The 13,148-nt window shown below is 44.0% G+C and overlaps 1 protein-coding gene across 21 annotated transcripts in view; it reads right to left on the bottom strand.

The window, feature by feature from the left end:
• Window positions 1–13,148, bottom strand: part of PHACTR3 (phosphatase and actin regulator 3) — a 150,597-nt gene that overhangs the window by 126,301 nt on the left and 11,148 nt on the right. For 8 of the 21 annotated variants that reach the window (XM_039499296.1, XM_039499300.1, XM_039499294.1 and 5 more), the window contains one exon: window positions 9,335–9,462. The exons of 11 other annotated variants lie outside the window; for them this stretch is intronic. In XM_039499296.1, the coding sequence (XP_039355230.1) occupies window positions 9,335–9,462 (128 nt within the window). Of the gene's footprint in view, window positions 1–7,376; window positions 7,845–9,334; window positions 9,463–13,148 lie in introns of those variants that run through there. 2 more of the 21 variants (XM_039499309.1, XM_039499311.1) reach the window with 2 other exon arrangements.

Raw genomic sequence — 13,148 nt, 5'->3', positions numbered from 1 at the left:
GAATCACTGGGGGCTTGGCTGCACCACTGCCAATCTTCCAACCCTACCACTGAGACTAAACAACAGCTGCATACATTAAGTCTGGCACTTCCTGCCATAATGGATCAGGCTGTGAATACGGGCTCTGTGTTGGTTGGTTGGTTGTGAATGTTATTAGCCCATAATGTTACTGATGCAGTTGTTAGCACATATTCCAAATGCTGTGTTTTCATGTTTTTGCTTTTATCTTAAAATATACCCATTAGGTTTTTTCTTTCCCCTGACCAGCTCAGATAATAGGTAGAGCTAAAAATGATCTAATAGATAGTACCTGAGAACTGCTGCCACGCACAACTGTCAAACTGGGATTATGAAAGGTATAAAGAGAATGTTTTCTTTCTGGGTTCTCATTTTTTGATTAGCTATTTTTTGCATCTCTTTTTTAAGCTAAATAGAATTTGTTCCTGTGACTGATGCTGCCTTGCAATGTTTTAATACAGTCTTCACTGATGGCTATACGATTCAGCTGGGGTGCGCCACGAATGTGGTCTTTGTTTGCTTAGTCCGGAGGGAAATGAATATTGGCAGTTTTAATGCCAATTAGTAATTATTAATGTGACTATTTAAAATTGATTTGTTAACATTTATATATAGTACATGGATTTTTAAAGCATTCATAGTTTTAGTTGGACACACTGTTCTTCATTACAACTGCGCAAATAATTCCTAATGAGTAATTTATTTGACAGAATTTTGCCTTATTTTCTGTTTGCAAGTTGTTCCATGCCATGAACGGCTTAGTTTTCTTGAATTTATGTTGAAAAACATTTTTCAGATTATTTCTGCTACAAATGCTTGATCTGTAGATTGCGTAAGTGACTTCAGTAGCCAGCCAACACAGCTTGAATGCAGCTCTGATTTAATACATGCGTCAAGTGGTGTATTTGTTTCCCTCAAGGGCTGAGTACAACTCCTTTAAATTAGATTTCCAGTGCAAGATTCATGTTTACACATTCAAAACTTGCTTCCCATGGGTATTTCACAATATTGGTTCCGTGGGATTGCAGCAGTGTAACTAAGAGAAGAAGTTGACCCAGTAGATGGAGTGAGACTATAGGGATTATAGGACTATAGGGATTATAGGGACTATAGGGATTCATCTTCAGCAGTGTCCTGGGATGCATTTCTAAACCAAGATGGTCATTGGTATTGATGGGACTTGCCTTGCTGTATCACCATATAATGCTCTGAAATGTTAACCTTCCACTTTCTTGGGGGTATGTTTACACTACCCGCCGGATCGGGGGGCAGCGATCGACCCAGTGGGGGTCGATTTTTCGCATCTAGGCTAGACGTGATAAATCGACCCCTGAGTGCTCTCTCGTCGACTCCTGTACTCCACCGCAGGCGGAGTTGATGGGGGAGTGGCAGCAGTCGACTCTAAGTACGTTGACCTCAGCTACGTTATTCACATAGCTGAAGTTGCATAACTTAGATATATTTCCCCTCCCCTCCCACCCCCCACGCCCAGTGTAGACCAGGCCTAAGAAAAAAAAAATTCGTGTGATTCAGATAATCATGGGTCAATACCAGTTTTTAATACTCACTTCACTCCAGCTCAGGCTGACTCAGTATGTTCAGTTATGAGTGCATATTGAGAAGTGAGACAATTTGGGGGATTGATCTGGATTGGCTGGTAGCAATTATTAATTTGGAATAGGATCACAGAGGACTAAGAAGTGAGCACTGTAGGAGGTCACTCATAGTCCACTGGAGAACATTTTAATGATAGCATCAAAGCCTTAGGTGATGCTTGTAGAGGATGATCTGTTTTGGATCCTTAAAAGGACTGAATTGTTACAGTGGTTTTAATCAAGGATAGATACCTTTATTGTCAGCAAAGGGAATAGGGACACAGTAAGAATTTCTACAGAGGTTTAATTGATTGTGCATGGGCAAATGAAGGACTTTAATAAAATGAGAGCAGAATATAATGGATTGATACTTTGCACACTACAAGGCATCTAGATCTCTCTGGCCGTTGACAACCCTTGTCTTTCCTGCAGTGAGTCATTCCTCTAACCGAAAAAAGCCCAGCTGCAGTAGGAAACTGTAGAACCATGTAATCAATATAGCTATAAACTTTCTATGTTCTCCTGCTACATAAGCTGGTTCTCTGAATTTAGGAGATTTGCCCATGATTTAATAAATGAACAAATAACCCTTCTGTTCCCATGTTAAGTGTAAATGTATTATTCAGTATTGACCTTCCTATGCAGTATATACAGTAGGCAATGTTAGGCAGTGTCATCTGAATTTTCTAAAGGCATAATAGAAGGATTTGTAATGCAATAGGAGCCATCAGCTGTGCATATAGTACCAAAAATGTACTTTTGAGATTCTTGGCTGGAAATTAATTCTCATGGCTTCCTAGATATATCGTACATGGTGCTAAATTGGGGTGGGCAAACTACGGCCCGCGGGCTGGATCTGGCCCCTCAGGGCTTTGGATCTGGCCTGCGGGATTGCCACCCTTGTGACGCTGTGGGCCCTATGCCACTCCGGGAAGCGGCCGGCACCATGTCCCTGTGGCCCCTGGGGGTGGGGGCAGAGGGCTCCGCACACTGCCCTTGCCTGTGGGTACCTCCCCTGAAGCTCCCATTGGCTGGGACTGGGGAACCGCGGCCAATGGGAGCTTTGGGGGAGGTACCCACAGGCAAGGGCAGCATGCTGAGCCCTCTGCCCCCCCTCCCTGCACCACTGCCCTGAGCCCCCTTCCACACTGTGCACCCCCTCCTGCACCCCAACCCCCGTCCCTGAGCCCCTTTGTACATCCTGCAACCCTCCTCTGCCCCAACCCCTTGCCCTGAGCTCCTTCCTGCACACCGCACCCCCTCCCACACCCCGCACTCCCTCCTGCACCCCAACCCCCAGCCCTACATTCATGACCCTGCATGCGATTTCCTCACTCAGATGTGGCCCTTGGGCCAAAAAGTTTGCCCACCCCTGTGCTAAATATTAACTGGCTAAAAATTATGCTTGGTTGTCTTTCTAAAGCATTTGTTACAGATATAACTACAGTAATAAGATGTAGGCTAATGTGGTATCACTTATTGCATACCTCATGGGTGATTATATTGAGAGCCACAATGTAATAACACAGGCAAAGAGTTGCTGTTTTCTTCTACCACTTTCAGATGAATATATCAAATATTTTCAATACAGATGCAGTAAGAAACAAGTAGAGGACAAACTCATATCTACATTTTGCACAGGTTCTCCTCTCCATTATGAGATTGGCAGGCTCTCTCTCTCATTGCTGTGCCTAAGGAATGGGAGTGGTAACCCACATAAACATTGCATTATGTAGATATAAAGTAATAGTATCCTCCCTGACTGGTTGTCTGGGGTTCAGAACTCCCCTGCAGGATTTTCTAGCAGTATGAGAACCAGGAAGAGGACAATCTGTTTGAGGAATCTGCATCCCAGGATACAATGTCATCACTTTTCATCTGGATTTTAAGAGCAATACCACACCCTCCACCTATTGACTCAGTTTCTGTTACTATCAATAGTCATTCTGTACTCTTGACCCAGGATTTGACAATTTATGAAATAGCAGAACTACTAACCGCGATATGTAATCTATCACTTAAATCAGTCTCAGTACCATCTGACTGGCAGATAGCTAATGTGATGCTGATTTTTTTTTAAAGGCTCCAGAGGTGATCTTAGCAATTACAGGCCAGTAAGACTAACTTCAGTACCAGGCAAACTGGTTGAAACTATAATAAAGAACAGAATTATCAGACACATAGATGAACACGATTTGTTGGGAAAAAGTCAATGTACCTTTTGTAAAGGGAAATCATGCTTCACTAATCTATTAGACTTCTTTGATGGTGCTAACAAACATGTGGACAAGGGTGATCCAGTGCATATAGTGTATTTGGACTTTCAGAAAGCCTTTGACAAGGTCCCTCACCAAAGGCTCTTAAACAACATAAGCAGTCATGGGATAAGAGGGAAGGTCCTCTTAGGGATCAGTAACTGGCTAAAATATAGGAAACAAAGGGTAGGAATAAATGGTCAGTTTTCATAGTGGAGAGAGGAAAATGGTAGGATCCTCTAAGGATCTGTACTGGGCCTAGTTCTGTTCAACATAAATGATCTGGAAAAGGGGGTAAACAGTGAGGTCCCTTCCAACCCAGATATTCTATGATTCTAAGTTATCAGGGCTAATCCTTTAAGTCTTTCTTTCTTTGTCAGACAAAATAAACCTACCCCACACTTCCGTAATCTTTCTTGTATAATGAGAATATTATAATCGATAACAACAAAATCCCCAGACTGTGTGCATTCCTGTCAGCCCAAATGTGCTTAGATTTGCCTCTTTCTGTCATAAAAGTAGGTCCTGAGGCTGTTTCTGACAATTTAAAGAGACATCATCAGTCTAAAAATTACATTAATAAGAATCGAGACCAAACCACTACTAGTAAGAGCGATAAAACAGCAAGAATATACGTGGTGCACCAAGACACTGAAAACTACGCAGGGGTGTGTATGTGAGAGATTTTTCTCAGCTCTACTCAAAGCCCCTGGGCACTCCACACCCAAACACACCCTAGACACCAAGCCAGGTTCATGTTGTATTTGGTTGTGGGTCAAAGCTAATCACAGCTCTTTGGCACTTTCTCACTGCCACATGAGTCTTGGTCAGGGAAATCTTTAATGTGAGATGGAAACAAGGCTCTAGAGATGCCAACACTGACTAGGGTATCACCGTCATAGCCGCTGGAGCCCATGCTGGCCCCGGACATCTGACAAGTATAATCTTTTGGAACCCTGACTGTTGTCATGTGACTGGAGCCAGGCAACAACAGCCCATTGCCATTGTTGAAGGTACTGGCCTACCACCTTCCCCTTTATAGACTTGGTTCTCTGAAGGTGTCAGAGCGTGATGGAGAAATGGAGGAAAATAGAGAAGCAGAAAAGGAGCAAGTGTCATTGGCAAGGGGAAAACCATCAGAGGAGAAGACAGAAGGGAGATGAGGGAGTGGAGGAAGGAAAATGCAGTGGCCCAAATGCAAGGATGGCTCAGAGAATGCTGTCAAAGCCGTAGCTGCAGAGAGCTCCCCCTCATGGGGGTGCTCAACTGATGTTAGTGAGTTCATTACTCCTGGTGCTACATGGTACTGGGTGTGAGCTGCGTCATGCTTGCTGACCGCTCTATTGGGACAGTGATTTGAGCCCCTGTGGAAATCTCACAGACATGGGCGGTCACATCAGAGACTTCCCACTGTTTAACAGGAAATCTCCTTCTGCTACTCCGTTGATTCTCTCCACAAACACGTGCACCAATTCTGGACTCGTCATTGTTTCCATTCTCCTCCCCTCTCAGCCCCTAAAGGGCACAGCCTGCTGAAGGTTGCATGGCAGAGGAGTTTGGGGCAGGTGGAGGCAGGTCACATTGAATCTAGGCCCATAACTCTACAGGGAACCTTACGTTGTTTGACCCAGCCCTGCCAAAGTACAGGAGCCTTACATTCTAATGGTGTTAAAGTGCCTCTAGACTCCTTGCCAGCTGCCAGGTGCAGAGAGCTCCTCTAAGCTCTGTACTTATAGAATCATAGGACTGGAAGGGGCCCCGAGAGGTCATCTATTCCAGTCCCCTGCGCTCATGGCAGGACTAAGTATTATCTAGACCTTTCAGAGAAATACACACCATCGAACTTTCCAGCACCTGCCTCACTAGCTTGGTTATGAGCATCGCGGTTGTTAGGGAACTGCAGTTTGTTCCCCTGCTAGTGAAACCAATGTGCCTCCAAGACCCATTCCTTCTCAGACCTTTCTCTGCCTGTACTCACAGCAGGGATAGCCACAATGGCTGCTGCTGCAAAGTGGGGCTGAAGATAGCTTCCCAGTCCATGCTATACGCTCGGTCTACACACTGGCCCCGTGAACCAACCCCGGCCTTAGATGTTCTTTTTCCTCCCTATGTCCATGATTTTTCACATCATAAAACTAGGTGTTTTTTTCCCTCTTCAGTTCTTCATCTGAGGGTCTTCAAGCTCTCCTTTATCAATGTATCCAGCTTATCAACACCCGGGCAAGGCTTTTGTCCTCATTTACAGATGAAAAAAACTGGAGAATGGAGGTTAGTGGCTTGCCAAGGACACACAGTTAATGGTTGAGAAGGAACAGAGCTCAGGAGTTGTAATTCCCTGGGCCTTTCCAACCACCTTTCTAGATCAGGGCTCAAATTCTGCCCTCTGCTACACCTGTGTCAACAGTGTGGTAAAAGGGGTGTAGCATTTGGCCCTCTGACTCTGAAGAGTGTCTGCCTTTTGCCTAGTACAGAGAGCACCGCAGAGAGACCAAGAAATCTCATTGTCCTCAGCCATGCACACCATATAGAACCCATTTCTGCTGTGTTTGCCAACAGGCCAAGTACTGACTTGATATGTTGTTCAAGGGACATATTTAAGACCCAAATACTGACCTGCCATGACAGCTGCACACCTCCCTCGGTCATGAGTCCAGCAATGTGTTTTGTTTTTGTAATCGTAATATTTGCTGCGGCCTAGATCTGATCTACCATGTGACTCAATGTACGGAAATGGGAGCAGGCTAGGATACTGCATGGCCAGGATACTGCATGGCCACAGGTTCTTCCCGTCTGGCTAATAGCAAGCCTGGTGCTTTGCCTTCATTTTTCTACTTTCATATACTGCATTACTGGACCCTACGGTTGTAGCTTACTACCTGATTTCTAACCTGTGTGGTGACGCTCTTTGGAGCAGTGCCAGACTCTCCAGTAGGGTTCTGTTGCCCACCTACCTGGTCATGGGGAGCAGCTGGGCTGCCACCACCAGCCTCTCAGTCTCTCCACCGCTCCCTGCTAATACTGTCTGCTGTCCTGTATAGCAGAAGTCAGCCTACAGGGAACAGTGCTGGGAGAGAGTGAGTGGAATGCAAAGGGGACTTGGCATGGACACCACTGGGTTATTACAGTACAGCTACTGGAGTATATGCAGCATCCATTGCTGTATGAATACTGCAGCAATATTTGTATGGATTTTTTTTAACAGTAGGTTAATCAAATATTGATATTTAAGTATACACCTTCCTGGGATCAGGAAGGTAAAATTGGGCTAGATTTCAATGAATGACATTTAAAAAAAACAAACAAACAAGCCCATCCAGGGACAGTATTCAGGATTTCTAAGGCTTGCTGGCATGTTTTCTTTCACTTCATCGCAGCTGATGCTTCTGATTGGAACATGATAGGAGACGTGCACCATGGCACCAAAGAAGAATGTACGTTTTTGTTATGAGTCCTCACAGCTGCAGCTCACATACCCTGTGTTTGCCTTAAGAAAATAAGCATTTCTTACACTTCAGCATCTGTTACATTAACAGCTAGTTTGAGGGTTCAAGCAATGGTTGATTTTTGTCTGCTGTCAGAGATGTAGCAGTGTCACTATTTTCAGTTGAGATTTAAATGTTTGTGTATCCTGCAAGAGCTCAGCCCATTCAGCTTTGGACTATTCTCCGTTATTCACAGTAAAATAGTTCATTCTCCAGGACCCGTGTAGTATGCGTTAATGATAAGGGAATCCCAGTTGGTGATACTCTTGCTTTCGTTCACTACTTGCGAGTGCAGTGCAACAAGATGCTCGATTCCCTACAGCTATACCTTTCACGTGAGTCCAGAGGTTTTAGTCATCTAGAGAAGTGACTTTGGTCCTTACTCTCCATTCCTTTGCACCACTGTAAATCAGAAGGAATTCCAGTGAAGTCTGTTCTAAGTGAATGGAGAATTGGTATGAATGAAGAATCAGGCCACCTTGTCTCTTGCCTGGAGCAGCCTCTGCATAGCAGAGACTCTAGTATTAGTCCGTGCTGGAAATTAAGTTCCCAGCGTTCCGGCATGGTTGAATAGCCACAACAAAATCAAATGAGCAGTTGTGACAGAAAGACCATTCCTAGCAAATCTGTTCTGAGTTTCCATGTCTGAGAATCTATTCTACGTATTTCATTCTCTCCTTAAAACCTCTGTAATCCTGGGAAGCTGGTACCGCAAATCTGCATAGCTGTTATACCAAAATCAAATTGAAGTCAAGTGAATGTGTTTGTCTTCCACCATTATAAATGCAAACTTCATACAAGTCAAAAAGGACAATCTGAAAAATATAAACTTCAGAGAAATCCAATTAAGCTAAAACAGCTGTTATCAAGCCTGCATTGTACATCAATAGGCAGAGTCAGCAATACAGAGAAACAGTGGCATTTAGTGGGGAGAGCTATTGCTAGCCATGCCAGGGATTTTGCTAGTAAAATTTCTCTTAACTCTCCTAGCTACAGGATATAATCCTAGACTTAGTAGCTACTGAATATGGAGCAGAGGATAGGAAAGAAATTATGATCATAGCTCCCAGAGGCCCCAGTCAAGGTTCTATTATGTTAGACACTGAACACACACACAGACTCAGGCCCTGAGATTAGACTGTTTCAGGCCTGCTCCTGTAATGGACTTCATGTGTGCAGAGTGCTATGCCACATGGAGACCCACTGTCTTCAATGGGGTTCTGCTCTGGGGCAGGTGTCAGCCCACACTGAATCTCCCGCAGGTTTAGGCCATGAAGAAAAGACCCCTATTGACCTCAGTGGGTGCTGGATCAGACCCTAAGAAAATAACTGGAAAATATGCAGAAAATGACAGAAAAATATAACCCCCCAACTAGGAATATGCTACAAATCCTAGAGCATCCTAGGGTGGGGGTGGGGGGGTATCTCAGTTCTACAGCTCCATGTCACGTCAGGAAGCTCTCAAAAGCAGAGCTGTATTGCACTTTCACACTCATGTAAATAACTGTCTTATGAGACAACATGCAGGAGCTCTAAAATGCCGTGCTTTACATGTTGGGCAAATGGACAGTCCTTGTCACAAAGCCTATGAGACTCTGCATTCACTGTTTACGAGTGTGTGCAATGGTAACACCCCATCCTGTGGAACACTAACCTCCTCAGCACGTGACTTGCCAAGCGTACGCGTGCATGTTTGCTCTGACACCTTTGAAAATCAGACCACTAAATTTAGAGGTGGGATTTTCCAAAGCATTCAAGGGTGCTATTCCATTTGATTTTCAGTGGATACTGAATGCCTAACTCCCATGGGTTTCTCTGGAAATCCCACAAGTGATGCCTCACTCTTGGCACCCAGGTTTGATCATTTTTGGCCAAAGCCAGCATGTTTGCTGATGGGTGGAATTTCCAAGTGCTCCTAAGTGGCTCAAGTGCCACTGAAAGTCGCCTGAGCCTTTCTGAAGATCCCACCAAGTGTCTGAACTACCTTCTCCTCCTTGGAGCTGGCTGATGCACAATGCTGGGGTGATGAGTCCCTTGCACTGTGTGGTGGACAAACTGGGGCTGTCTGACTCAGGGACTGACCACCCAGCAGCTTCACAACCACTCAGTTCCCTGGGTTTTAAAACACAAAAGCTGTAGTTACAAGATGTAGAATAATACAGCAGCCCCCTGAGTGGATGCTGTGATCCAGCTGCCCATAATGTGCAGTAGAACTACTTGAAGCGAAACTCTAAACCCTGTTGTTTTTATTTTATAATTGGAGATATTTCTATCTCCTAGAACCAGAAGGGACCTTGATGACCTTTTGAGTCGAGTCCAGCCCCCTGCCTTCACTAGCAAGACCAACTACTGATTTTTGCCCCAGATCCCTAAGTGGGCCCCCTCAAGGATTGAACTCACAACCCTGGGTTTAGCAGGCCAATGCTCAAACCACTGAGCTATCCCTCCCCCCTAGGTCCCTCCCCATGCACATTCCTAACAGGCCAGATCTTCCAGTCCAGCCAAACTGTACCCAGCAGGATCCTGGGGGTTGGGATGGGAAGATGCCTCTTTGCCACCTTTCCGGTCCTCCGATCTTGGGGCCAGTTGACAGCCAGTTCCCCCAGCATAACTCAAAACAGCCCAAGGGTTCCTAGGGACTGTTCTGGTAGCTGAGGCTTGCTCAAGCATAAAGTATTCTGGCCATGGCAACTGCTACTGTGGGCCAACCCCAGCACAGCCCCTATGCTACAGGCAGGGCGGGCCCTAGACCAAATGGCGACCCAGGCAAGAAGCATCTCTGGTGCCCCCTACCTCCTATTTGTTAAACTTTTGAATACCTTATTTTTTATGGAATAACTTTAATGCACAGTTTACATACATGATTTATCCCCTGTCATATAAGACAACATTTTCACGCTAGGATCTGTAAATCTGTATTTATTCATGCCATATATAAGCAAATAAAAACATTCATTTCCTTTAAGCTTTTCCTCTGAGACTTTTGAATTTTAAGAGTAACTGAAATGTACTAACATCAAGAAATTGAACTGTGCACCAACATTGGGTAGACCAGTACTAAATAGTGTGACTGTAGGTGACGGTCTTAGAATGTTAACCCAGTCCTGCAGTTCAGATTTGCCCCTCTTGCTGCAAACTAGATTGCAGTTGAGCTTTTTGCTTCCTATACTGAGCTCCAGAAGGCATCTTTTATTTTCTAGGCGGGGTGGGAGGCTGTATTAGGGAGAGCAAAAGTCTATGTTCCGCAGTCTTAGAAAGTGATCAAACATTACGTGTTAAGCATGGCAAAAGAAGTAGAGGTATTTTTATATTGTTGCGTAGATAGGTTTTCTATAGATATCTCTGGCATCTCATTATATATGTCCTTTATTAGTTGCTACTTACACTCTTCAAGTCTTAAAACACAAGTACACTTTCACAATTGCACAATAAAACAAGGTTCACAATATCGCTCTCGTCTCTCACTTCACTTCAATTTGTTCTTATATCTCACTGACTGACTGGCGATGTCTCGCCCCTGGTATACCCAGGAGGTCCTGGCTGACAAATTCCAGGAGGTTCAAGGAAAATGAACTTCTCAAAGTCTGGAAGGTTCCACAAGATTCTACAAAGGTCCAAAACATTCTAGGAGGTTAGTGAAAAATGAATCCACATATGGAATTACCCAAAACATTTTACTTCTAACATTCTGTTTTCCCTTTGGTTGCTAACAATAAAAAGAGCACCCCAGGCGGTCACCTACCCCTAAATCTGACCCTGACTGCAGGCTTTGGTTGAAGGGAAGATTGTGTGACAGAGCTAGCCAGGCTGGCTTTACGGCCCGTAGGAATTCCCCTACATCAGGAGATTACCTAGCTGCCCTCGTTAAGGCAGTTTTTCTCTGCCTGAACTTCCCATTTCTGACTCAGACTGAGAGTTTGGCCAAAGTTCTTAACTAACCCATAAAGGTTCTCTTCTTGAAGGGCTGGCTTCGCCTGACATTGGTCTGCAGGCCTCTGACTTAGCAGAGCTGGTCCTGTGGGCAAATGAACTTGTACAGGGAGGGGAGTGTTGGGATCTGAGATTGAGTGTTTGCTTTGGGTGATTGTCCCCCAGGGCTGCTTCCAGGTTGTGCCACAGCAACAAGAAGGTTCAGTGTAGGCTGAAAGCAGGAGGCCTGGTCACAGTGGGAAACAGGATGAAACCAGACACATTCACAATAAATAAATGAGGGCAAGGCAGACGTGGAGCCTTGATGACCAAAGGGATCTGACTTGAGGGGAGGGGGTGGGAGGGAAGAGAGAAATGGAGGAACAGGCCTGGCCCAGGGCATTGCACCACTGCAAGCTAGTCCTGTTGCTGGTTATACAGCAGCAGAATGGAGTGAGGGGAAGGGTTATCTAATCCGTCTTTTGCAGACCAACCTAGCTATGCAGCATATCTTCTTTAAATGTAATCACCATGCAGCCCTTTCTGCATGGGGACCTGTATTGCTTATATATGTTTCTATGGTTACATGTTTGAGTTACATCTGTTAAAGTAACAACGGTGCACTCCAAAAAGCAAGATCAGATACTCTTTGATTAAGATCATCACATTGAAATATTTATGTAGACTCAAGCATCAAATTATTGACCTGCTTCCTGTGGTTAGTCTATGTGCTCCCTAGGGCATGTGTAAATTGTGTATACATTACAGACAATAAATCAACGTGGATTTCAGAGACCAAGGCTCTGGATTTAATGGGCACAGAGGATCCACTGCATTATTATTTAAACTCTTGCTAGATAAGAAGCAATATGAGGCCCTCACATTTCGCTTTACTTACTTATTGGTATTTATAAGGCAGACGTGATTAGAGAAGGCAGGATAATTAATTCTAGATATTACCTTGCACTTTGAAAAACCACAATCTGGCAAGGAACAATTGACTGAAGGCTCTAAATAAATAAGTTGTGTAACCCATTAACTGCAGCATTAATAGACCAATCTGGAACAAACTCTCAAAGCTAAAGGTTGTGGAAAATTATTATAGTCACTTAACTAATGACAAAAGTAAATAGATGTTTTTCTAGGAGTTAATAACTATCATCACTTATATAACTCATTACATGTTCAAAGTACTGCACAAATAATAATTGACCCACTAATCCTAAAAAATCTTCATTTATATCTAGAGCCTGATTTTTAAATATTAGGCATTTGATTAATCTAATTTGTATATGAAATCAAATGACTGTGCATTTGCAATTTAAGTGTGGGTTTGTGTACCATTTGTGCAATCAAGCTTTGTGCCTAACTTGTTTAAAAGCCAGGCTCCTGATGATTAATTTTTCTATAACTTGTTCCTATTTAAAGGTTTCAAACTGTAAAATTCCAGAGAAGACAAATGAATCCTCAAGCCCTCTACAGTCTAACCCAATTAATATCAGTATGTGAGATCAATGCTGATCACTCCGTCTCCTTTGCTACTAAAGTCAAGTTAAGCAGCATCCTACACGCCAATACGTGTTTCACTTTAATTACATGTTTTGTAATGCTTTCCATACAGGTTCAAGTATGCTATATATATGTCTGCATCCTTGTTTAAGTTAGTGGGCGTTTAACAGAGTACAGATATGAGGGTGAAAAATGCTTAATTTCAGGCACCACGTCCCAGCACATGGTCAGCTTTGCCCTTCCTACCCCCCTAGGTGTAAGAAATGGTTAAGTAGTTTACAAAATAGGATTTGCAAAGGTGGTTCTGAGAGAGGAAAACAAAAACATCAGCAGCAGCAACAACATTAGATGCTGGAATTCCCTGGGGAAAACTTGGTCCT

Source organism: Mauremys reevesii, linkage group 13 (assembly GCF_016161935.1).
Source record: "Mauremys reevesii isolate NIE-2019 linkage group 13, ASM1616193v1, whole genome shotgun sequence".
Lineage (NCBI taxonomy): Eukaryota > Metazoa > Chordata > Testudines > Geoemydidae > Mauremys > Mauremys reevesii.
Note: the sequence above shows the minus strand (reverse complement) of the source record. Positions and strands in the feature narration are given on the sequence as shown.